Raw genomic sequence first — 27,706 nt, forward strand, 5'->3', positions numbered from 1 at the left:
CCGCGCGGCGGGGACGGAGGAGAGAGGGGGAGGGGGGGGCGAACCGGACGTTCAGTGGATGCCATTGCCGGCTGTCGTTGGGACGAGAACGGGGGCGGTGTGCTGGGACGCTGTGTCGGCACACGCCGCAGGGGGGGTGTCCAGACGCGCTGTGACTCCGTGCCTCTACCCGGTCTGCCCACGCGATAAACACATGGTTCTGGCTTTGAGGACTGCGGAGTGGAAGTGGATCAACTGCGCAATAGGATGTCAGACGCAGTGTGTTTGATACACGGTATTGTGAGCACGGGTTCGATTTGAAGCCGATGATAGACCGGCCGCTGCTATCCAGAACACGCAATTAACGCTGTGGCTATGGAGAAAAGTCTTTTATATCACTGTACTGATCAGAAATAAATCGTGAGATTATTCGATGACACACCAATAGAAACATGAAATCATTGTTTTAGGAGGTTACCACCTAGCGTAATCCTTCACATCTATTCATATTAAAAAATCGAAATAATTTCCTAGGTCTTTGTTTGCAATGACCGTCAAACAAGGTTACTTACTTAAAATGAGCACCAGTGATCGCTTCCTTAGGGCAAATATCTAGGTTCGAGGTGATTCCATGAGCAGGTCTGGGAGCACTTTGAACGCCACCATAGAGCCTGCGATTGTTTAGCCTTCTTTGACGAAAAGGTAATCACCAGGAAGCCTTAAATTTTGACATTGAGATCTCAGGAAGGGGTGGGGGGCGATTGACCCCGTTACCTAAGCGCGTCGTACTGAACGGGCCACCCGGACGCGTGTTTAGTAACAATGGATCATTGCTATTTTTCTGCTTTTACCGGGAAGAATGACTGGCGTGCTTTAGTTCCGAAGACATTCTGTTTCGCTTTGCTGCAACTTTTATTACATTGATATGAATGGTATCCTTAGTGATCCCGTCACGCGTAACAATTCAGACTAAGGACACGTCCATGATAATATTCATGGGGAACCCGTGGAGGGTTGCAACAAGATGCAGGAGTATTATTTGTGCAAATATGTCACTACTTGACCAATGCCTACGAACTCGGGTGAACGTACTTATGTGAACGTAACTTTATCCGTTACGAAACTTTGTAAACGTACAATTGCTGGCGGACATTTGCGTGCATGACATGCACATGCATTTGCATGCATATACACACGCTGAACATAAATATTTTTCCAAACAAGCTTTCCTCTTGAAAAACTTTTGGTAGTACAAAGATTTTACAGACGTACTTCATATTAACCGATTTTTTTCGAGCACGAATATTTGCTTGCGAAATTGTGATCGATGAGTATTGGGTACGTATTTCAGTCAGGCGAAATTAATACCTTACGTACATCTGTTGGCGAACAATTGCATGTGTCCTTCATGCAAACGTGCTTCTTCCATATAATTTTTGTTCTTAAAGCAATGTTTAGAGTGAGATACTGGTCAAAATAAACCCTTGACTTAAAAACATTATCTTTGCCTCACTTGCAAGGAGGATTGACTCGAGCGAGGTCGTCACTAGTATAGCTATCACACAGGCAGTTCGAAATTCGCTGCAACTGGTGACCAACCGAGTCTTTAGAAGAACGTTTGAAAAATAAAGCGGCCAGCGATTTTCCATTTATTGGATATTGATTTAAGCAGGAAGGGATTTTAGCTCCTCGTTTTTTGGTATGAGGAGGTGGGAGTTCTCCTATTGAAAATAACCGACCTTCAGAATGCCGCAAGGCGCTGGTTAACTGGTGGAATCAAGCACAAAATTATGTTAGCTTGAGAAAACTCGACGGTCCAAAGGTGCGCTGGTAACCACATCTTGTCAGAAATATCAATCAGCACCATTCCAGTATTTCTTTCACTACGGAAAGCACCGCACAACATGTGTCGATTTCACGCCTTGAAACAATCTTTGTGGGAGGGCAAGGTGAAAGGTTTGCCATGTAAATGTGGTTAAGCCCATGACCGCCCAATCACACCGCATCACAACCCGGCCCACCCCACAACTACCGATTATGCAGTCGTTTTTGCCGAAGCTAACATTCTACATAACGGGCGCAGCCGAAATTTTCGTAAGGGAGAAGACCGGATCGCATGATAACACATCAAGCCGGTTTTACCTCACGTCAGGAGCCACCTACAGCACTAAAAGAGGGAGGGCGGGCGCCGGTCTCCCTTTGCTGCTCATTTCACACCGATTCTCATGTAGAATCTACAAGAGGGTCGGCAGAGAACATCACGGGCTACACAAAAAAGGTAGTCGCTTATGTTGCAGTTCAAAATATTGTTCAACTACGATATGTGTTTGTCGTGACTTAAGCAGTCACCCGTTTTATTCGAAGTAGGGACGCCCCCCACACCCACCCGGCCACCCACCCACCCACAGACACACCCACACCCACCCACACACGCACCCACACCCACACCCACACCCACACACCCACACCCACACCCACCCACACACACACCCACACCCACATATATATATATATATATATATATATATATATATATATATATATATAACATAAATTGCTCCTAACTTTGTTTTCAGGCCAGAATAACTCTTGATTGTTCTCCAAGACGTCCTCAGAACACTGGCCCTGTAAATCAGTACCGCACCAAATCCAAACGGAATCGCGGACCTCCACCCCGCCGCTGACTCTAATCCGTTCCCTCGCAGCACTGGTCTCCTCTGAAGGACATCTGGTAACCATGCCTAGTTGCCGACGGCCCACCGCTCATTACCCGATGAGCCATCACCGGTATAAACAAGGTCGCTCGTCACTCTCCTGATCATATCGGATCTGTCCAGCCGCGGCCGCACAGCTAGAAGGGTGTCACCCGCTTGGGACGCCCACACGCCTCGTCACTGGGTGCCCGTCTGCCGCGACCGCCCACCCGGGCCCAGTCCAGCGTTTACATAGCGCCTTAGAAATGCTGCCAGATTGACATGAAATTCGATAAGCCAAGCACGCGCGCTGACTAGCGTTCGCGTGTATTGAATGGGATGATGGTATTTTCAAAGAACGCGAAGTTTCGGCTTACACATAGTGTCTCCAGATGTATTTGATTGATATCATGCTTCTGACAACAGTTCAGCTCATCACGGACATCCACGATCGAATAAACGCACCGCAAGCGCTCAGCCGCCGCCCGCACTGCGTGACGTCATTAAGGTTCAAGGCTTGGAAATAGTTCTGCGCTAGGCTAGAAGGTAACATGGCGGAAAATAAGCCACATTCAGCCTAGATTCGGTCCAGACGAGAGTCGGCAGCCTATGTCAGTATCACTCTTAGCAGGGTAATGATAAGCCAGTTTCATCATGTCAAACTTTATCCAAAATATCGTAGACGAGGTCATGACCCTGGGCCTTCCACCGGTATGAGCTTGGCGAAACCGATGTCAAGTTTAGACTCGCGAGCTCAAAAATGTACGCTTCTCAGTATGGGTACCCGTCAGCGAAAATCATTATACGAATACAAATAAACGCTTTTGTAGCTTTTGGCGCAATAAATCGTACCACAGAAATAGCCTATCAGAGGACGTGATTTGTCCATCAAGTTAACCTTCCGGGAGGGCAAAGAGCATAGTCTCCCCAAGTCTTCTTTACTAAAACTTACAAAATTCACTCTTTCGGCAGACACACACTGTCAAGGTGAGTTTTCAAAGCTATATTTTATGGTGAGCGATATAATTTACTTGGAAGCATAATAAGAATGCGTTAAGTGGGACGCGTATGGGGACACTTCGTTGTGAGTCGATAATGTTCCATAATTACGAGTTCACACACTTAATGATTCACCATAAGATTTAGATTTCAAAACCCGCCTGAAGCTGGCATGTCTGCCTGAATAAGGTTAATTTACGGACTATAAGCTGTATGTTATCCCAGTTTTAGACTGCAGTCAAGAGTGTATGACATAAAAATGAGAGTGGTGTTATCAAAACGCAAACCCAAGGAAGGCCCAGTGCCGAACACTCGCGTACGATTTTTTTTAGATCAAGTTTGACATCATAAGACTGTGGTTTTTAATTAGCCTGCATTCGTTCGGCTATGAGTCTCAACCAGCACTCTGTCATACATATCAGCATCAACATCAGTATCAGAGTCGACAGCAGAGCACAAGTGATATACAGGAGCTCATTCCATTTACGGATGACCATCGCCGATAGGAAAACAATTGGCCATGCGCCTGACCGTCCGAAAACTCTCTTTGACCAAAAGGGAACAGTGCGCAGCAAAACCACTCATAATGAGCAGCAGGAAAGTCACAGCAGATCATAAAAGTCGAGTCTGGCAGGAAGTCTCCACAATTTTCTTGTAAAATTGGGCACTCGAACCATGGACCAATGCCAACCAACCTAACTTATTATTTGGGTCTTCAAATCTACGGAGTCAGAACCTCAGGAAACATACAAAACGAGTTTTGTCGCTCAAATAATGAAGCGCATGTCTGAGCTGCGCATCCGCTGAAAACACTGGTTACCCCAAACGCAACCGTGGAAAACGACGTAAGGGCTACGTGAAAATCATACGAGATCGGAAAGAGTACTCTACGGGGTCACTTCTATGTTTCTATAAATTTCCGTCCAGAATTATCGACCGATGCTTATTAACATAGATCGATATCAATGGTTCGTATGGCTTCTTCAGCCAGGTTGATGAGAATCGATTGCTGGTCTGATGTGCCAAATGACAAGACAATCGCAATGGGCCCCAAAGGCATGATATCTTTAACGTCTATGGCTCTCCCGTTGCTTTTTATGGATGCATTTCGGTAAATGAGTGCTTTCACTTATTATCCAACTAAGCCAGGTTTGTTGCCTATGGAGGGGGGGGGGGGAGGGGGCGAGGGTGGTCAGTGAGCCTTGCCCCCAACGGAGCCAGTAGACTTACACTAGTTACTGTGCGATTTCGCACGAATTCGGTTCAAAATTGCGGGAGTTCGGAACAATTTTGGCATTTGTCCTCGCCCCTTCGTCCGAGAGAAGATGCTGGCTGTGTGTCTGAACTCGGTTCATGTGTATCGGTAAGTGAGTGACAAAACCCATGATCTAGATTCCGCAGAGCGTTTTGTCCCATGGCCTTCAATGACCCGTGCATTCTTCGCCGCCAGAGTAATGGGCATCGGTCGATGACGCGATGCGTCAATCTTGAAGAACATCGTAGTGGCCTCCCAATTTTTATCGATTGTTTATGACTTTCTCGCTTGACTGGATGGCCGGTTTGTCTTCACATCACCGCCTTTGGAGCAAAGAGGGCTTTCAAATGATATGTGTGGGCACATCGTTGATACACACGTTGATACGCAGTGAGCGTCGGCACATTGCTGCATGTTACGCATGTGCTGGGCTGCTGTATGCGATCTGATCAATCCAATTTTTATATTACGATGTACGGCAATGAAAAGTCTCGTAGCTATGGATTTGTCGTATGATGCAATCTGAATCTGAATCTGAATCTGAATATGAATATGTCACGGATGACCAGGTATTTCTATTCTTAAACGCGCTATCGGGCCATGAAGGGGATTCTCTGCATCTGCGCCGCCGAACCTGGGCTTTGGGCTGCCCTTGAGCTACCTTACGTTACGTTGGACGATGCACGCCTGCGCAGGTTCCATTACTCTGCGTCCGAGGCACCCAATCATCGCTGGGGGCACAGTGCCACTAAATCAGTTAACCAACCCACATCGAGTGAAGAGTCTCATGTTTGTGGGAGTCTTTCTCTTTGGCGTCATAACCGCGTCACATTTTAGTCGTGACAGTATCGTTTCACCACTGTCAATGCGTTTTCCAGTACTGCCTGGCATTTTCAACAAGCTAGCAACGGCTTATTGCCATCTGTAAACCTACCATAACCGTCTGGGGAATGGTGACTAGTACGGGGATGCCAGGCTTCATCCTGCTGGCACTGTCAAGTTGGCGCCAGAAATCGCTAGTTCTATCACTTTTACCAATTCCTGTGCGTTCAAAAATCGTCATCCACTTTTTTCAACGAGATCTGGTACTTCATGCAACCAAGTATTCGAAGTCTGAATGTGAGGATGGAATGAAAGGCAAAGGATGAATAACGGATATAAATTGCAACAGAATTTGCGCATTTGAATTGCCGAAGCTGCTGGTTGTCCCATTAAATTTCAATAGCACCATCCGGTCACAATACAGATTGGTGTGATGTATTCGCATGCCAAATTTCTTGTTAAAGGGAGCGCTCCACATTCATATGAGGTTTGGAACTGAATTAGCTGTGTTGAAGACCTATCGATGCAGTTCACAACTCTGCCCTTTTTAAGTACTAACCACCCCCCCCCCCCCCCCATTTTTTGAGCTACACGTCACAGATAATGGAGGAGTAGCTTGGGGAGAGTATTTTGGGGTCACCTTGGCATTCATGACATCAAATTAACGTCATTTAACACGCGCCTGGGTGGCCGGTTGGATACCCTGCGCTCTGGTGGGGGTCAATCTAACTCCCCTAGGATCTCAAAAACTAAGAGAGATAATGACACTGCATTTACAGGATGTGTTGACCTGTACTTGAACTCACTTAGGTCAAAGTTTGATGTTTCTAGGTCATAACCTTCGGGTCAATAAGGTAAAACAAGGTCATATTACAAGTTGGTCTCCAAAGGGTCCCCGAAACCTAGATAGCTATTCTAAGCATAACAACTCATGCTCATTTAAGATCAGTGACCTTCTTTGACCTTTTGAAGGTCATAGTAACCAAAATAATATAAGGAGGGCTTGGGTTTTGCAATTTAATAAGTGTCAAAGATTACGCTAGGCAGCATGATCTTTAAAAAAAAATGTTGACCTGGGCCATTTTAGGTCAGTGACTTATTCTGACCTTTAAGACGTTCATTGAATGTGCATAATGCGGTTCTTGTAATCAATAAACTAGAAATCAGCCCCAGAAACTACCCCATACAGCAAACCCTAGAGTAATAAAACAGGTTGGTTTTGATCTTGGTCTGACCTTCATATCTGACCCTAGGTCAATGTACTTTGTTCATTCAATTGTTTTATTTGCTAAACAAACATCTCAGAGGTGTATTGGCTTCGTCTAACACTCCGTTTTTGGATCAGATTGAGCGATTCCCCAGAAATTGCCTTCGCTGAAACCATGACATGACTTTAACCTGCCATAGGTTAGCGACCTTACAAGGTGTGTCTAAATTTGTGATACCAGACAATCCGCTACTAAACTGTCTACAGCTATGCAGAATTTGACACGGCTACGCCGCACCGTCCGGAAACCATTCCGGAAAAATCTTTTGGGAGGAGTGGTCAATTTGACCCTCCCACCTGAGGCGTGTTAAATCCTGCCATTCCATAAGCCATGCAGAGATCGAGGCCGATAAAAATACAATGATCAAGTCGTTCATATCTGGCGTTCGTGAGCACGACTTTCAAATATAACAGTCACCAATTGGCTCTCAACCAATGCTGTGCGTGGTACGATGCCGTAATCAATGAAATATGGAGGAGCATATTAAGTAAACCGAGAAATTGCGTTGTGTAGAGCAGTCTTCTACTTCATGATATACCAATAGTTATAATTGGGCTTGTTCCTTCACATCTGATGCTTGCTTAAATATCCTCAAACGTGAAGTATTCCCTTTAACAGTTCCCGGGCAGCTACGCTCAAAACTGTCATGGACGGTAATACTTACGGCCGCAGACTCAATAATTCGGAAACGAGGCATCAGTATGTGCTTAGAACGGTTCGTCACAACAGAAAGTACTGCTATTTCATTTTTATTCATAAGAGCAGGACTTTCTGACTCCAACAGGCAATTTTCCAAGCAAATAAACGCGTAACAGAATCTGTATTGCCTGACATGCTTTTCCTTTGCGCTTTGCCCGCCATGGACACAAACAGTTTCCCCAAAGGAAGTGCCGCTACCGTATATTCTCCTTTCACAGAGCCTATCTTAAGGCCAGCCTTTGCAGAGACAAACTCCTGGCAACGAGACAGATACCAAAAATAAATAGGCGGGTATGCTGTAACTTACTCCGGATTAAATAAATCAGCGGGTGTGCTGTAACTAACTCCGGAATAAAATAATTACTCTGGCTTACATTCATCACGAATGGCATACCCAACTCATGCAAGAGACACTCCATCACTGGGCTTTGATCCGCACCCAAGACGTCAAAGCAACTCCTAACAAGTAAGGGAATCATTTATCATTTCACGTTGTGCTTTTTGACAGATTCCCATTGGTACTGCGAGCGAAGAACATGCCTGTGGAGACGCAGTTGACCGGTGGTGACAGTTTGGGGCCGACTGCGCTGGCTCCCCATAGGATATGATACTGGTAATTTGACGGGAAGGGGGGATACACCCTGAGATCCCAGATCCCGGCACGTTTCCTAGAGCTTGTGAGCACATTCCTCGAGCGCCTGTTTCTGGTGTGTAAACAACGGGTGACACCTTCCCAAGTGCATCATGGCACTACCAGTTGGCATGGATTCTCAAATTCAAGACAAATGCGGCGGCACTCATCGTCGTTTTTTACAAAGCACACTTTGAAAGTTTTTTGCTTTGAAAGTTAGACTGTAAAGTTTCCGAGACAAAGGCAATGACGCTGTTTGTGCTCTTGCCACGCCTTTTCACATCCGTGCAATCTCACTGGGTAGTTCGGTTCAAAACATGTCATTTGGTGAGCACATGATTGTCACGATCATTACCTAGAGTAGATACAAAGAAACGGTGAATTTCTTTTTTACTGGAAAGGAGTTGGAAAAACATGTAGCATACCTCGTATCATATTCAATGATGTTCAAAGCGTCAGCTATGGAAAAATGGCTGCTAAACTTTGATTCGACACCAGGTTCAGCCATCACACATGGGTAAGTCAAAAACAGAGTGGCATCACGTTCTGCAAAATAAGTGTAGAAATGCTATGCTTGAAAGGAAAATGTACCTAGTTCACCGAAGATAAGATGAGTGGGGATTTGCAAGGCAAATGTATAAAAATTTAAAATCAGCATGCCCAAGTTGCACACTAACACGCTGAGCGCTTCGGAACGTAAGCAGAAAGCATGAGAAAACTGAAAAGGCAATATGGACCCATGAATAAAGCTAGTACCATCTTAAATCCAGACTTTAATCCAGTAAAAGCAATATGTGCGTGTAACTTGCATCTGCCACCTGCATTATAAAGACAATCGCTCTGCTAAATGGCATGCCATTGCAAGCGAAGACATCGGTCACTAAAAACAAACCTGAAGTACTAGAGGACACTCGTTTTGTCTGATACTAGAGGCGTTTGGGCCGTCTGTAGCACTTCACTGTGCTCTAAACCTGACTAAAACACCATATCCCATGAACTTACGATGCTGCAGCTTGTACAGTGGCCCCGTGCTGATGTTATGACGGGTTTTCGTTCGGGGGGGGAGGGGGTAGTTACGTGATGACATTAAAATACGCAGCCAAAAATTGTTCGGCTCCATTCTACTACGAAACTATCCATCGTGGCCAGACAGGAGATTGGAGAGGAAAGCCGAATATTGCGCGGTTTAATACCTGTGATTTTGTACGCCCGTCCAGCGTGCGCCAAAACCGCCTGTGTTGGCAGATCATTATGCACAAACTCTTACAAGACCAAAATGACACAATAAAAATAATTATTTCTGCAAGATTTCAGATGAATGCATATTATTTGGCACTTAGGTGGGTTGTAAGTCATATATCTGCTAGTTCCTGGCCCTCCATACACATGATATGGCTGCCGTCTGGTATGGTGGCACATGCCGAGTGATAAGCTTCCCTTGTTTTATCTAACCTTTGAAACACAAAACCATCTGCAATTGCATGACAATCGCGAAAGAAAATGCAATTCGATGCGCAAATGTCGAACACGTCTGACGGACCGGGTCGGCTCCGAACAGATTGCTCGTGATGACAAGTGTTCGACACCAAGAGGACACCACACGCATTACAACATGGCACAGCCTAACGTCGGGGAGGTCACTTGTATCACTACATGAAGATGCCAGGCACCGGGCAGACCTCGTTTTCGTCGCTACGTGGTGACACCAGACACAAGAGACGCACGCTTTACACCACGGCATAGTGATACTAGACAACGAAGAGACTCGACCCGCACCATTGGCGCCACCACAAGGCGTTTGGTGATACCAGGCGTGTTATATGAGTCGTGTCTCCATAGTACCTGATAGTGCCCCGTGTGGTGATGAGAGCCAGAACGTAGACATAATTTTCGTCGGGGAGAGGGAGTCAAATGCCATATTTTCTGCGAGCTACTGCGAATTTCGGTCGCATTCTTGCGAAAGCGCCCAGTATCTAGCGTAAAGCTCTGGGCTTATGGGAAGGACATGGTCCCTGTGCCCCTTGGCTCCGAGTCTGTTGGGAGCTGGGTCTCCCCGGTGCCTAGCAGCGCCGTGCCATGGCGCCGCCCCCCTCCCGGTTCGGCCTGGACGACCGAGCGGCCCGCTGGTTCGCGGCGTCACCGTGAGGTGGCGCGCAAGTGTCGAAGCGGCGGCCGGCGGCGCACGTGCGCCAGTCATGAAGCTCGTTCTGGTGGCGGCGGTGCTGGCGGCGGCGCTGGTGCTGGCCAGCTCGGAGGAGGCCAGGGTCCGCCGGCGACACCGGCAGCTCCTCAGGAGCCGCCGGCTCAGGTCAGTCGGGGCCGGGACGGTCGACGGCCGGCCGCCGCGGGCTGGCAGCCAGGGAGGCGGGGCTCGCCAGCAACCGCGAGGTCTGCTCACTGCATCCGCCTGATCAGTTCGTGGTTGAGCGTGCACAAGACAATGTAGACGACTTGGCGCAGCCCACTGCTCTGGTCAGCGGGGCGCGGAGCCACCTATGTACGCTGACACAGCCCACCGCTCTGGTCAGCGGGGCGCGGAGCCACCTGTGTACGCTGACGCAGCCCACCGCTCTGGTCAGCAGGGCGCAGAGCCACCTATGTATGCTGACGCAGCCCACTGCTCTGGTCAGCGGGGCGCGGAGCCACCTATGTACGCTGACGCAGCCCACTGCTCTGGTCAGCGGGACGCGGAGCCACCTATGTACGCACGGGCGCGGAGGCTTGTGTGTGCTGGACTATATATATATATATATATATATATATATATATATATATATATATATATATATATACATATATGAAATCATTACCCTGAAGGTATGCACCTCTTACACGAGTGCCAGCTAAATACTCCGTCGCTTTTAATGTTCAGAGGAGATTGTCGAACTCTGCTCCCTAACGTGGAATAAACAGGATTGGTGATTGGAGGACGCAGACACCAAGGTAATCCCAATGCAAATGTACGTAGACGTAGCGTCTGTCCACTTCAAGGCCCCGTGATCTTGGACCTGAACTCTATATCCCGGTACCACACGACGTCAAGAGATGGCCGGTGGTGTTCTACAGGCGGTTGATATTACACGACGTACACCACTGGGTATGTTCCCCGCGGTATAAGCCTGAGTAACTCCAACAGGTTAAAGCAAGCAGACGGAGTTAACCCAACTGGACATTGGTGGTCCGTCAAACATGAACACGGCGCACTGCGTCAGCAGGCGGCGTGATGTGGCGCCACGGTAGCTTGTTACGTGATTCGACAGCAAAAATGTGAATAATTCGTATGAAAAATAGCCCCGGAGCGCGGATAAGCTCGCCATGACTCTATCTCGGGGTGCTGCGTTAGCCACACTCATGTTTGGTCAACAACGGACGTTTGTACGTGACTATGCGAGTGTACAATAAACTGCAAACAAGCTTTACAACTGCAAAACGAGCTGTAACCCTCTTGTGCGAGCTAGTAGGCAAACTTGACATTTAGAGGCGTTTATCATGCCCTTGCATTGTGCAGCATTTCTCGCCGTCATGTCCCGCTCCAGCCGGCTTCCTTGCTCCCCAAGACAATAACCGCCCTCAAGACGAATCGCCGTCTTGAGTGCAGCAGACATTCAAATGCTCCATGCGCCCCCTGATAATATTTTTCGCCACTCGATGCAGAACACCCATACAGTATGTGAAAAAAGGAATGTGTCCTGTGTTGACGACAAATTTACATAAATGGTTGAGGCTTTTCTGCCTGATGGAATGAAATAGACCTCACACATTTTGTGCCTGTACTGCAATGCATAAATGTTTTCTAAGTATGGATCATAAATTTCGCATGCGTAAGCAAACCAAACATGATAATAGGACGGCATGAAAACATAGGCCTGTAAGCGTGGGTTCATTTACGATGCACCACTTTTGTCGAAAGGGAATGTTCCACAGATGAGATAATTATTCGGACCGTTGTCCTCGTATGATGTATTAGAAGAACCTTTCTTGTCCTCGCATTTAAGATGACCCTGGTTCGAATCCCTTCAGTTCTATGAGTAAAAAGTCCGGGTGTGACGCATACACATACATGGCTGATAGCCAAGCGTCATCCAGTCCCCAGGACTTCGTAACACCGGACAACGGCCACAGAGTTAAGCGACCGAAACATTATGTACTTCTTGATACACCAGACAAGGACGATAGTCCAAACAAGCAGTCTATTCGTAACACTAATGACCCGTCCCGATACTTCCGTAAAACGGAAATGCCTTACTTTGGCGGGTTTTTGAGCCGGAACACTCGGTTTGTATTCCGCAAAGAGACATTCATGACCACGACCTTGCTGCGACTAGAGAGTTCTTGCTTCTAAGGCTGAATGCAATTGGCCCATCGGTTTACTCCAATCCGGAATATTTGGAGGTGTCACGTGACCAGAACTGGCAACACCGGCGGTCGTCGGCCAGGCCGCAGTCACTGTCGATCGGTGATTGGCTGGATTTGATGGAGCGCGGAGCATGACGCAGTGGGCCGGAGGGTCCCGTTCCACAAAACTATGATATTTTCCAGTATCTTCTGGCATGAATGAATAGCCCGGCCAAGTCAAACGCAGACTGTTTGATTATGTTTCCTTTCAAGAACTACCAGAAACACCGGTAGTTCTTGAAAGCGTCACATGAGTTATCATTCCAATTAATGAAAACGGTAGGCACGGTGTAAAACAAACAAACATGTCTTGGTAAAAACTCTCACAAAGACGTCTCACATACACTATTTTAATGAAACCCATGTATCTGCATCATTTGTGTTAAATGTACAAGAACGGTCCCAGAGAAATTCATGTGAACAACTTGCGTTTCAGAACAGAAAAAGACGCCAAAATTCGGGGCCGACAGACCATGCAGCATAAATAAACACCCAACATTCCACTCAAAATCGCATGTCAAGGCAGGTTATCATATAACGCGCGTGAGTGACGCGCAACATTCGATTGCTGCCTTTTTGGCTACCACCGCTTAAATGTGTCTCGATGCCAAAGAAAACAAAAAACCTTGTAAGGTGAAGAGAAAACCTCTGTCAACACAAAAAAGTCGGCTATCCCTCAAAAGGCAACTGCAACCAATGATACAGGCGCTGAGATTGGTAACAAACTTGGCACGAGCCAAGCACTGGCACCCAACGCCTTTCGTTACGTTGGCTGCAGGTATCAACGCAAGGAAAGGTTCCATCCTATCTTCGTGAAGCCCTAACCTAAGTGCAAGAGTTGCACAGACCAACATTAGGAGTATACCCCAAATCTGAGGAGGTGCACGTGTACCCAATGCACCCGCCTGGCTACGGGCTTGTGTCAAATGAGCTGTACCTGATGCCGAGCTGACCCAGGGTGAAGGTGTCATGACACCTTCGTAAATAGATGAACACTGAATGTCGACAAATAGGCTCCTTTGTCGACCACTGTCGCTGCACTTTCGTTTATCGTGGCTAAATTGATAAGTGATGCTAATACCCCACTCGGACCTGCGTAAAAAAAGCTCAGCGATTGTGAGCGACGTTCATGGCCGCGGGCGCATGCTCCAAGCACAACATGTGCGATGTTTTTACCAACACAGTTTTTAATTTGCTTTAGTGTGCGTTATTAACCTTGCATTACTTTTCAGTGTTTATTACTCTATATATACTCAAGGTACAAACGGAAGCGGCGTGATCATAAAAACAGCTGGCATAGTTTGCTGACTTTTTGAAACAGTTACCACGATATGTGCGGCTGTGCACTTCATCGTGTATTGCAAGTTTATTTGGCCACCAGGGAACAGGCGCCGCAAACACGTTCCATCCTGCTAATGACCATGTCTAGATTATTTTCTCAGAGATTTTGTTGGACTGCTAGTAGTACAGTTTACACTTGGCGGCATGACCGTTGCAACCAACCACCATGAGCCTACGGAGATAAGAAATGCAGTGATGTAAATAAGATCACGTTTCAAGGTCCCCTGATTGATAAACCACATTTTGAAAGTGATCGGATCAAACCACAGTTTGAAAGTGGTTGAGTCCCGCAAACCTCAAGCTACGGGGTACCTATCATTAAAGTTTCTTGCGTTTTACTATGTGGACCGCCACCATCTGATTCTTGACTCGCTGTGATTTCTGGTCACGCTGCACGGGAGGCAAAATACGTTGAACCAAACTTTTGTCACATTCACTGCCTTGAAGACAACCAGTAGAATTCCTTTCCATACTTTGCGTTATGTGTGTCTAGCCCAAACCAGCCAAATGCCAGTAACATGCTTTGCTTGCAATCGGACACTCTGGCCGCTAATTTTAACAACAGTCACTCCTTTCGCGCATGCACTTCACGCCATCTTGTCGGCACGGCCTCGAAACAACGCCAACATTATCGAACATACATTATCGGTCGTGGGTTTGAGTCTGGAAAATTCTGGAGGAATAACAGCGATCCGCAGTCCCGAGTCTCAGCGATCGGCCTTGACCTACAGAGCGCACGCCTCTGGCCAGTCCAGCCCCGGGGCACCCGGACAGTCCGGCGGCCTACATACCCGCCGGCTGGGGTCTCGCTCCGACGCGGCCCGCTCGGGGACGCAGGGACACGCTGAGCACGCTGTGGCCCGAGCGAGCTTGGGGCTGCCCTCCGGCCGCACTGTGTAAGGTGTGGATCGGGGAGGCCATCCAACAACTGTCACGCGTAGCGCCACGGCCGCGGACAACGCGATGACGCGCTCAGGTTCGGTCCTGGGAGCTACACGTTCGGTCGCGCATCGCTGACCGCCGTGCGTGATTTAATGTAAATGTCTAAGTTTCAAGGCACGGATATAGATCGCAGTCTCTGCCCTCACGTCCGCCCATTTGTGCGTGCGTTTATCATGAGACAGTGCGTCTTCTGGGTGCATCAGGCGAGGGTGCTCTTATGGCACGACTGCGGTGAATTTGCGTTTGTCTACGGCATGCTGCTTGGCTGTTTGTGTCTGCCTGTGTCTGTGTTGTCATTCTGACTGTCGGATGGTGTATCCGAATGCTTGTGTCTGTTTGTGCCTGCCTGTGTCTGTTTGTGTTCTGGTCCTGACTGTCGGGTGGTGCGTGCGAATGTTTGCGGTTTTCCGCGACACCGGGAGCTCTTCGGAAGACTGATTCTGGAAAAAAACATCCTCCGTGCGTCATACCCTCGGGTGTGCTTAGCACTTCGCCACGGTGAAATACTGCCACCGTATCTATCCGGACCGTGTCTGTTGGTCAGACCGGATCTGGCCGCGTCCAGGCTATGTTTGTCCATCGGCGGTCCGGACCGTGTCCGCCGGCCGTGTCCGGCTACGTGTGTCCGCCGGCCGTGTCGGGGCTGTGTGTGTCCGCCGGCCGTGTCCGGCTGTATGTGTCCGCCGGCCGTGTCCGGACGGTTTCCGCCGGTCGTATCCGGGCTGTGTGTGTCTATTGGCCGTGTCCGGGCTGTGTGTGTCCGCCGGCCGCGTCCGGCTGTATGTTTCCGCCGGCCGTGTCCGGGCGGTTTCCGCCGGCCGTATCCGGGCTGTGTGTGTCCGTTGGCCGTGTCCGGGCTGTGTGTGTCCGCCGGCTGTGTCCGGGCTGTGTGTGTCCGCCGGCCGTGTCCGGGCGGCTTCCGCCGACCACGCTCCCGGCGCGGCTGGCCGGTGCTCGCCCCTGCAGGCACGGCTCGGCCGACACCCGTCGCTTCGATAAACATGGGAGCCATGTCTGGCCAATATCGGAAACGTCACCATGGCACACCGAACTAGGCCAAAGCGGCGCGCTCGCTGCGGCGTCCAGCCACGCCGCGAACGCCGCGAGCGTCTCGCCGCTAGCGCCGCACCCCCGGGAGACGGCGCGACCGACACTGTTTATGCCAATCTCGCGATCAGCGGCGCGTCGCGATGACGTGATGTATGGCATGCCGGCGAGATAAGGCGGCTCCAGTCCGGAGTCGGCTGTGCAGTACAGTCGGCTACGTTCGAGAGCCCTCCTGGCGCTGACTTCGGCTGAACGGCCGGCCCGCTCTTCTTTGGCTAATCGATGGACGCTTACCGGCCCGCAAGTGGTCTACTAAGATCGTGCTCGCCATTTTTAAGCGCCCTGAGTTTTCACAGGGTACGCATACGCTCTCCTTGGCTCATAATTGGTACTTCTCAGGCTCACTCATGTTTCTATTTGGTTGGAATAGTTTCGTAGCCGTGCTTGATCGTATCGTCCGTTTTCATTATTTCGTCAGTTCATGTTCATCGTCCAGCTTTATGCAAAAAATTTCGAACCCACGCAGTCTGAAAGCTTATGCCATAGGGATCTTTACCACAAACCGACAAATGCCTGCTAAAAACTGAACAACCTCTATCAACGTTCTACCAAAAGTTTAGAGACTGAGATAAAAACACCATTCTGCATATCCTAAGAATGCAAACTGGAGACGAGTCCATCTTCTCTAGGTCCCTGACCTTATCGGTATGAATGCAAAGTTTCTACGCTATATTTTTTAACAGAATTAGAGCTAGGGGAGTCTTAACCTTTGAATCCCGTAAGTACCGTCATGCTATCCCACAGCAATGTTAGTTAATTTGCCTCCTACACGTGGACGAACCCACCTCGCCCGTTTTAACGTGCTTTTTGGTGGGACAATATATTTACAATAAGTTTTTGACTGAGAGATGAGACCAGAAACGTAATACCTAACTTTAGGCGATACACCTGGCCCAGGCTTCTAGGTTAGTAATGGACGGATTGCTCAGCGGGCCTGCCATTGACACACTTTGTATCATTAATTTCAAGCAAAACAATTTTGTATCGACGCTAAAAAACACGTTACCATACGGGACGCATGTCCACCTCATACACAAGACGAATGCCAAGGCTGAAGTCCGAGTCCGAGTCCACATCCCAGTTTGCTGAGTCTGAGCCGAATTTCAAGTCCATCCTTATCGCGGTTCGTAGATTTAAGTTCGAATCGCGAGGAACTCGAGTCCGGAGTTAAGTGCGAGTTTATTAAGTTTCACTGCACACGACTTGTAGTCGAGCTCTTTTTCAGATTGTCGTTCATCTCCATGAGTTTTAACTTTTGCTTTAATTTCCAACGCATGCGTTCTGTAATTAAAGTGTCATGTAGTTGAATGCAAAGTGCCAAGTGAGCTGTCACTACTATTAATGCTGAGTCAATGTGCCGTAACTATAAGGAACCACGAACGAATAGGAACCACGAACTTTTACATCATCTTGGAATGATATCAATTCTGAATCATGTTCTTTTTGCCTAAACGCGTGCTCACAGCGACCCGGACGACAAAAATTTTGTGCTGTCAACGTCATTCATGACGTCATAACCCATTGACTCCGCGCCTTTAATTGTTTGCAGCAGCGGGAAGAGAAAAATTCTTCGTGATGTCACGTGTAATAGAACATTGTTGGTGCGCTGCGAATGCATCATGAGTCTCTTATCAACTCCCAGGCTTCCTGAATCACCGAATCCTTCTCTGACTCGAAACCAATAGGGTTGAAGTCTAAATCCGAGTCCGAGTCCACTCCTTCCTTGAATTGATGGTTCAGATCTGTGAAATGAATCGATTCACATGCATCCTGGTTCCGAGAGGCGATAAGCCCTGAGTGAGTTCGGACACAACCTGTCTCAGACCACTGCCTGCCACTCATGCACCAAAGCTGGCCGACACTGCTGACATTGCTTGTTTGCACTGCCGTTGTTTGTTTGCATTGCCGCTGATTCCGCTGCGGGTCTTTACTGCTATTTTGGGAAGACTCGTCTACTTGCTAGCTTTAGGGACCGAACAGATGTCCGAAGACTGGCAGACGTTTGCCGCACGTTGGAATACTTATGCACAGGCGGCATGTAGTGAAGGCTCCAGCGCAACGTGTGCGGACATTTGGAAACAGAGCCAATCGCCCAAATAAGTAATGGGGAGAATAAAATCGACCGTCTAAAGCGATTATTTGATTCTCGTGAGCGGGTCGTAGCAGACGCATTTCAGCTATGGCATACCAGTGTGTCATGGCTGGAATGCGTCCACTGCGAATGTGTGCCTGGTCGGTCGAAACAGTACATCCAGCCCTCAGTCGCCGTGATTTTTTTCAAGCACACTCATGCGCGACAATAGACTCAAAGCGCCAAGAACCACTGAAAATCGTTAGGATTAGCTGAGCAGTGCCTCAAGTCACATTTTCAACGAAAAAGTGTCAGACAATGTCGAGACATGGAAGCAGACCGAACAGCTTCCCGAGTTCCAGGGCCTCGTTTGACTGTATCACTTGTTAGTACGAAACCTGGGCTGGAGACCGTTCAAAACACTATGGGCCCTTTGAACGGCAGGTCAATGCAACGCTACTCATTGCGGCGAGAGCTCGTTTTCGGTGCTTTTTCACATGAGACATCTATTAAAATAAACATTCGCACATTGATTACAATGGGTGTGTTGATGTCAGCCGTATCCCGACTTTGCCATCCACGCCGCATGCCTCCGCGCCTACGCGCCAGGACTTAGAGCAGGGTCAGTCCGAAAATCAGCTTTTACAGACGTCCTTTGTTGATGCTCTGAAGTCTGAAACATGGTGCTAACTGGTGACTGAACTTGAGTGATATTCGGTTAATGAAGCCATTTGTTAACCATTGCAACAACACTATGGGCACTGGCCTTGAGAGCTATGCAAAAAGCAAACACATAGCACACCTGTTTGGTGCCGGTACATGGCTGCTGATCTTCCCCACCACTTTTCGTCTTTTCCTTATTTAGTCTCATTATCCTCGCTTCATCAGACACAGATCTATAGGATAGCTGGTTCAGCAACTGAGCCATCTTATTCAGGGGCCCATTCGTAATGACGACGCACCGCCAAATTCCTCACCGAAAGCCCATTTTGGCGCATGGCAGACGCGGTCGCGCGATATTTTTACACGGCGCGTGACAACATCCCATGTTTTGTCTGTGTTTTCGTACGCGTGTAAGCTGATTTCTTGAGTTAGCATTAACTGGCATGCATATGAACTCTTGCCATGATAGCCGAAGGGGAGGGGGGGGGGGGGGGGGTCATGCAGCCTCAAGGTCTTCTTAGGATTTCTCTCTGATGTATCGTGCAGCCACGTTCAAATTTTCGGTAGCCCATGGCTTTTATCCTGTCAATATTCATTGCGTCTGTTTCGCCACTAAACACCTGTCTATAGTTGTTAAGTTACTGAACAGCGACATTTTTTGGGAACACCGGACGATGACCGGACCGGACGACAATGTAAGGTCAGCGCAGTTGGCGGGCCCAACCGTCACATCCGGCGGTCGCGCGGGGTAGACACACATGCACATTATCAGAGGCCTAGATACCAAATATATGGTCAAAACGCATGACAATTTACGCTATTGCGCTCAAAGTAGAGGACACATCTGCGCAAGCTTTATGTTGCTACGATACATACTTTCGTAAACATGAGCATGTGAAGCTGAAAAGTTTGATATTCAGGGAAATGCTACATTTGCCCTATCCTAGCAGGGCCACTAATGACCAGGTTAAAACACGTGTAACAATGGCGAGATCTCGTTGAGACCAGTACCGTGTTTTTCCGCGAGGCTCCATGCTTCCTATGTTAAAAACGTCAGGGGGGTTCCCATCGACACCCCTATCAGTCCATTTATGGGAGACGGAAAATCAGGACGAGGGTCAATGCATGTACAAATCTAATAACGATGGAGAGGCTTGTCACCCCGGAGCCACCTTGAATATTACCCTGACATAAGTCCTCGTTTGTTATCTAGGGAATTGACAGTTATCCCTCTCTTTCCTTGGTGCAAAAATCAGACATCTTAAGACATGTGTAGATACATATGCGCACACGCAAACGCACATCGATGTGCGAAACATTCATCAGACATTGTGCCTGAAATGGACACCGCCAACCGGAAGGCAAGGTCAGAAAAGGGCCGTTTGTCCTCGAAATTGAACGCATCATGCACGATTGTATCGATGTGGGCTTCCGAGAAAGATTGGCAGATGAGCTCAAGTGGTTCAGTATTTCCTTTTCACTCAGCACTTAAAGAGTGGCGTTCCAAGCTTGCACTTTCATTCGCTTCCAGACGGATGCGATGCATTGGCACGCCGACGAAAAGCTATTTAATTTATACATGTCATTACTGAGAGAGCTGCTAACACACGGCCCGCTGGTGCATCCGCGGTGTGCGGACCATCTTAGTAATCCGAGCTTTCTGTAGAATAGACGCCAACGAACATACATCGCAGAAGTCTGTTTAGCATTGCACAACTAATTCGCATATCATGAAAATATCTAGGCAGTACGCGTGAGATGCCTTCATTCTATTTATCCGAAGCTGCACCTGTTTTTCACGTGAAAGGATGGTCGCGAAATGCAAAAGGGGTTGTTCATGACAAACCAGCAAGTCAAAAACGACGAGAGGCGGTGTTTGCAGCACAAAAATACTCGCAAACAAATCCACGTACTCGAGTCGTGCCGAGTCGTGCACGGACCGGGCAGGGCTACTGCTCCACCCTTTTATCTGGCAGCACCATGCTGCTATTGTGCAGCCTTGCGCACATTTATACTAACAAAAGTCATCATTCTGCCCTTTCTTAGCGTTACAAAACATCAGGGGCAACATGTCGCTTTGCTTTTTGTTACGGCGTGGTTTACTATGTAGCCCAAAAAGTTCTGAAGGTTGTTTGAAGTGGGCACGGTTTTCGTCAGATCGTGACGCATTAGTTAATGAGAGCGTCGTTGATTCCGCTTACAAAAAAGTGCAGATTGCCTGCCAAGGCCTCTTTTACACGTGTTTGCAGCGGGGCCCATACTTGTAGTCATATCGGCAATCATCAACACTCGATCACGTGACTCCTCTGGTTCTCGTTATTGTTGTCACTGGGGCTTCACGACGCTCTTAGCTGCTGAGGCTATATGGCGTCGCCTGCCTCTCACCCTGACAGGGGGAACAGTTTCCACGGAGAGTCGAGCCAAGTGGCTCTGGTTTCCCTGACGCGTAACTTAACTGGAATGTTTGGCATTCGAAGATATTGAAGCGACCGTAAGATATGATGAAACAAGCTCACTTATTACTATTGGTAAACTTTTAAGTAGCAAAACTGCTCTAAACATCATCATATCTGTTGAGTAAATATGCTCCTCAATACGTCATTGCTTGATTACGGCATTCTACCGTGCACAACATTGATTTAGAGCCAGCTGACGACCATTTTATCTGGAAATCGTGCTCACGAACACCAGATATGAACGACTCGACCAATGTATTTTCTGGGCGTTTATCGCTGCATGACTTATGGTCTGGCAGATTTTAAATGACGTTATGATGACATCACGAATGCCATGGCTACCTAGAAGTACTCTCCCCGAAATAGTCTTCCCATCTTCGCGGACGTGTAGCCCAAAAAACTGTAGGGCTTTAGGTCTTAAGAAGGGCGGGGCTGTGGACTGCACCAAATGATCTTTAAGATAGTTAGTTGAGCTCGAAACCCCTCATAAATGTGGAACACTCGCATTGACCACTGCAAAACCGCCACCCCTTCTGGTTTTCGTTAATGGCTTGGTGTTAAAATACACACGCTCAAAACAGGTGAAATGAAATACGGATACAAAAATGAAACACGCCCTACACATTGATTTACGAATTAGACTGCCGGGAAAGCCGAGCCAGTGTGTCGGGTTGAAGCGCCGATGTAGATGCTGCTTCTCTTCACTCAGCAGGCAGTCTGCTCCAAGTGACGGCAGCGCTGAAACGAAAGGCACGCTTTGCTGCCTCAGCGCGCAGCCGGGTCCGCTGAAGCTGATCGCTGTCTGCCGCAGGGTTCACGCTGGCCGGTGCGCCCGGGCGCCGCTCAGCTCGGTCCACCGAGGTCGGTAGTCCGCCGTTGACACAAGCAGTCGACACGTCATGGCCCCCCCCGCTGTCATTCCGCCGAGTCTCAGCCGATTCAGACCCTTCGTTGTCCGGTTCAGAGTCGGGGTCCGGTGTGATCAGGTTGGACGCATCCTACGAGGCGAAGTTTCGCGTCTTCCATGGCTTTCCTCAGTGTGGAGCGGTGCTCAATGGCTCCGATAGCTGGGTGAACTGAGGTTTGTTTTGCCGCACGGCCGCCCTGTTTATTATGACTGGTCCGCAGGGGAGCTCGTGTACTCTCTATGTGCAACCCACGACTCTGCTGTCGCGTTCCGCCAGCTCTCGGCACCACACGAGGTCTAGGGACCAGACCGACCGCTGGGTGTGCACATTGTACAGAGGGAAGCATTTGCCGATCAAGGCTGTCGCTTGGGAATTGGATGTTTGCTCATCTTCAACCTAGAAATGGGGCATGATGATAACCTATCACGAACAAAGCTGTTTTCCAAGCAAGCACCGCGTCTTCGTTCATTTGTCGTTCATCTTCTGCTAAACTCCTTAATTTATGTTGAGCTCTAAAAAACATCGTGCTTTTTATGAGGTCCATAAACACAAAATTTGCCTGACCTGCGTACAAAACACCATCTTCTTCTGAGCTGTGCATAAACCTACCTGAGCTGTGCATGAGCCACCGCACCCTCTGAGCTCTGAGATCTGAGCTCTGTCAACGCCAACGTTCCCCTGATCCCTGTTTGTGCCACCTCTGCCCTTAAACTCTCCTTATGTCTCCTCCGTTCCTCTGTTCCATCCTAAGCCGTGCATATGGCCTCTGTTCCCTCCTGAGCTTTGTATGGGCCTCCGTTCCCTCCCGAGATTTGCATGTGCCTCCGTTTCCTTCTGAGCTTTGCATGTGCCTCTGTTTCCTCCTGAGCTTTGTATGTGCCTCCGCTCCCTCCCGAGATTTGTATGTGCCTCCGTTGCCTCCCGATATTTGTATGTGCCTCCGTTTCCTCCTGAGCTTTGTATGTGCCTCCGTTCCCTCCTATGCTTTGTATGTGCCTCCGTTCCCTCCCGAGATTTGTATGTGCCTCCGTTCCCTCCCGAGATTTGTATGTGTCTCCGTTCCCTCCTGAGCTTTGTATGTGCCTCCGTTTCCTCCTGAGCTTTGTATGTGCCTCCGTTCCCTCCTATGCTTTGTATGTGCCTCCGTTCCCTCCCGATATTTGTATGTACCTCCGTTCTCTTCTGAGCTTTGTATGTGCCTCCGTTCCCTCCTGAGATTTGCATGTGCCTTCGTTCCCTCCTGAGATTTATATAAGCCGTAGCCCCGTCGTAAGCTTTACCTGAGCCGCCCTTCCGTCCCGAGCCCCGAGTCTCGATCCTCTCCTGAGCTTCAAGCCCCGAGCCCCGAGTCCCGAGCCCCGAGTCCTGAGTCCCGAACCCCGAGTCCCGATCTCCGAGCCCCGATTCCCGAGCCCCAAGCCCCGGGCCCCGAGCACTCCTGCCCCGAGCCCTGTATAACCGGCGTTTGATGTGGTTGCAGGCAGAACACATGCGGCTCCCGTCGGCAACCCCACTGCTGTCCCGGCTGGTCGGAGAAGCCCGGCACCGACCTGTGCCTCCAACGTGAGTGCACGGCGCCGAGGAGCGGCCGCGGGGGACGGGCGGCGGCCGACACTCCGGTAGCTTCGGTGACCCTCTCGAGTGTTCGTCGGTGACCCTCTGGAGTGTTCGTCGCGCTCAGAACGCGTGTCGGCTGCCGGTCAAGCTGCTCCACACGGCTATTGCAAATGCGCGAGTTAGACGGCACTCACCGGGGCGTTCTTTAGACCACAAGACGCTTGCCGTGCTCTTGACACACGGAGTGCTTTTTAAGTGCCTCTCCGGTTGACCTCCTCATTAAGGCTTTTCAGCTCGTCGTTTATCTATCGGGTATGCGGCACTAATCAATGCGCGTGCGTCTATTTCCGTTCAGGGACATTCCTCTACGTCCCTGAGACCGAGCGTGAGCGCGTGCTCATTTAGGGCGACGTTTGCGCAGCTCTGTTCCGAGAACGGTGCCGATGGATCTTCCCTCGGAACCCAGCGCGCTGCACAAGGCCACGACAAGGTTCTCGTTGTTCGAGGGAGGGGAGAGGCTGCGGCGGCCCAGTTTGAGGATGACCCGCTCGTGCCTCCCTCGCTCAGGCCGTCGGTCTGAATGGCTGCATAATGCGGGGCAGATTAATCTTGGCCTGCAGCAACTGTCACTCGACGGCGCTGGTCGGCCGGAACGCTTTGTGCAACTCATCCAGCTGGCTGCACGGCGCCTGGCGCGCAGGTACTGCACCGAGCGCTATCCGTCAGATCCACTGGTACCGCACCGAACGTAGTCTGTCAGATCCGCTGGTACTGCACCAAGCTCCATCCGTCAGATCCGCTGGTACCGCACCGAACGTAGTCTGTCAGATCCGCTGGTACTGCACCAAGCTCCAACCGTCGGATCCACTGGTACTGCACCAAATTCACTAGACAGACACAGCGGTACTGCAACTACCCCATCTGTCAGATCCACCAGCACCGCCCTGGCTCCGTCTGTCACACCCACCGACACTGCATCGAACTTATCTGTCACATCCACCTGTGCGTGCCGACCCTGCCTGCCCGACCCACCTTCACTGCATAGACTCGTCTGTCGGACCCACCGGCACCGGTACCGACTCGTCTTTCAGACCCACCGGTACCGCACCGACTCGTCTGTCAGACATTTCACCGATTCCATCCGTCACATCCTCGGACACTACACCGGCCTGCCGGTTCTGCACCGATCCCACCCTTCAGATCCACCGGTAGGTACTGGCTCCACCTGTCAGATCCAACGGTAGGTACTGACCCCACATATAATATCCACCGGTAGGTACTGACCCCACCTGTCAGATCCACCGGTAGGTACTGACCCCACCTGTCAGATCCACCGGTAGGTACTGACCCCACCTGTCAGATCCACCGGTAGATACTGGCTCCACCTGTCAGATCCACCGGTAGGTGCTGACCCCACATGTTCAGATCCATCGGTAGGTACTGACCCCACCTGTCAGATCCACCGGTAGGTACTGACCCCACCTGTCAGATCCACCGGTAGGAGCTGACCCCGCCTGTCAGATCCACCGATAGGTACTGACCCCACCTGTCAGATCCACCGGTAGGTACTGACCCCACCTGTCAGATCCACCGGTAGGTACTGACCCCACCTGTCAGATCCACCGGTAGGTACTGACCCCACCTGTCAGATCCACCGGTGGGTACTGACCCCGCCTGTCAGATCCACCGGTAGGTACTGACCCCACCTGTCAGATCCACCGGTAGGTACTGACCCCACCTGTCAGATCCACCGGTAGGTACTGACCCCACCTGTCAGATCCACCGGTAGGTACTGGCTCCACCTGTCAGATCCACCGGTAGGTGCTAACCCCACATGTTCAGATCCATCGGTAGGTACTGACCCCACCTGTCAGATCCACCGGTAGGTACTGGCTCCACCTGTCAGATCCACCGGTAGGTGCTGACCCCACATGTTCAGATCCATGGGTAGGTACTAGCACCGCCCCCATCTGTCAAGCCTGCCGATATTCGACAAAGCCAGCACGTCCAATCTGCTTCATATCTGTTACCCCTATCTCTCCAGTGACTTTTCAAACTATGAGACATGCCTGTTATTCATGGTTGATATAAAATTATTTCATGGCCATCATCTCACGGAAAATCAAGATGGTCAATAGCAGACCTTAAGGCTTTTAGGTTAACTGGTGAGTGTAGCCTTCGCTCAGATTGTGCGCAGCGAAAGGCCAGATTCGACGCCTTGGTGGATGTCCCAAAAGCAAACACCATAGTGTAAAATAAACTGTTATGGCTAGCTCAGATAGTTGTGGCCTTGGGAACTCCATTTCTACGTACGTTCAGTTCTTCTATTACCGATACGAGTGGATATGGTGCGCATACCGCTGAAGCAACTCTGTCGCGAGCTTTATTCCCCTGAAATATTTAAAACACCACACGTTCAACCATGCGCGTTGTTTCGTATAATTTTAAGTGGTGGGAACCTTGAATATGGCTCTATAAATGTTGCATTATTTTTTCTATCAAAATAGTCACTTCAAGTTCACTCAACACGTTTTTCTCCATAACGTTCAGCTCCTCTGCATTATCCCTCTTCGGGCATGCTCTTTTTCCGCTACTAACTTGTTTCCGTGTCAGTTCCCCTCCTTCCCTTGGTCTCGACACCGAACACCTCGCCATCCCGCCCGCAGCACGGTCTCGTCCGCTCTCGCCGCGGCCGCGCCAGGCTGGCCGCCGCGGCGGAAGCGGCGCGCTCTGGCCGCACCGCCACGTCGCGCTCTCGTTACGGGCGCGTGCCCGGCGCACCGGCGCTGGAGACGGGTCAGCCGGGCCGGGCCCCATGACGGATCGACGGCCGGCCGGCGCGGTCGACGACGGCACTCCGTCATCGGTCGGCGGCGGCGGCCGGCCCCAATGGGACGGTCGCGACGCGTGCGCGTGCGCAGCCATTGCTCACTGTCGGCACGTGCGTCGGCCGTCGACGGCGCCGACGACGCGGCGGGCCCGTCATCTATGGCGTCGCGCTCGTCTGGGGCAGCGTCGAGGTCTGCCGTCGCTGGTGTTCCTGTTCACTGTCGCTGACGTTACCGTTCGCTGTCGGTGACGCCACTGTGCGCCGTCGGTGATGTCGGTCCACACAGACGCATGCCGTCGTCCATTGCTCGCGGATGGCTAATCGCTATCGTACAATAGGATGGACCCGTGCGTGCGTTGGCCGGTTTCAGTGTCGTTGCCTGCCGCCAGTCCGCGTGCTTCACGAGTTCAACAGTTAAACACGATTTTGACCGCCGCCGCGGGGGTCAGGCTGCCTCGGACGGTGGACTCAATGGCCCTGCAGACCCCAGAGTAGCCTGCGGCGCGGTGCTCCCTGTGACACCGGACAGCCGCCCGTCCGCACCGCGCGGTCCGCCCAGCCTGGGACCGACCCGCCGGACAGCGGCGCGCGTGAGGCGGCCGCCGCCGGGTCCGCCCGGCCAGAGACCGACCGGCCGGACAGCGGCGCGCGTGAGGCGTGAGGCGGCCGCCGCCGGGTCCGCCCGGCCTGGGACCGACCGGCCGGACAGCGGCACGCGTGAGGCGGCCGCCGCCGGGTCCGCCGGTCCCCTCCGCCGAGCCGCAGCTGGCGCCGAGTGATGGATGAGCGGCGACTGGAGAAGCGAGGCGCCATCATCGGCTGTCAGCCGCTTGGCAGCCGATTTGCGGTATGAGGCTCCCGTGATAAAGTGCGCTTTGGAAATAGCCCACTGCGGAAGACGGTGGCAAGAAGGGCTTCATCCCTCGCTGCAGGAAGTCAACAGACAAATGGACGGATTTGCGCGTGATTTCCAATGGAGCGTTGAGCCAGCACGGACCGGCATGGCAAACAGCCTCACCGGCTGCAGGCGAGGGACCGGCGACGACTCACACCTCCCCAGGTGTCGTCCGGCCGTGTCCGATATCCGGCG

At 50.5% G+C, this 27,706-nt stretch overlaps 1 protein-coding gene across 1 annotated transcript in view; it reads left to right on the plus strand.

Moving 5' to 3' along the window:
• Positions 1–10,422: 10,422 nt before the first annotated feature.
• Positions 10,423–27,706, plus strand: part of LOC119101837 (fibrillin-2) — a 63,698-nt gene continuing 46,414 nt past the window's right edge. The window contains exons 1-3 of the mRNA XM_037225260.1: positions 10,423–10,487; positions 10,610–10,654; positions 23,710–23,792. Of these exons, the coding sequence (XP_037081155.1) occupies positions 10,423–10,487; positions 10,610–10,654; positions 23,710–23,792 (193 nt within the window). The remainder of the gene's footprint in view (positions 10,488–10,609; positions 10,655–23,709; positions 23,793–27,706) is intronic.

This window comes from Pollicipes pollicipes, unplaced genomic scaffold (genome assembly GCF_011947565.3).
Source record: "Pollicipes pollicipes isolate AB1234 unplaced genomic scaffold, Ppol_2.1 Scaffold_4881;HRSCAF=5763_pilon_pilon_pilon, whole genome shotgun sequence".
Classification (NCBI taxonomy): domain Eukaryota; kingdom Metazoa; phylum Arthropoda; class Thecostraca; order Pollicipedomorpha; family Pollicipedidae; genus Pollicipes; species Pollicipes pollicipes.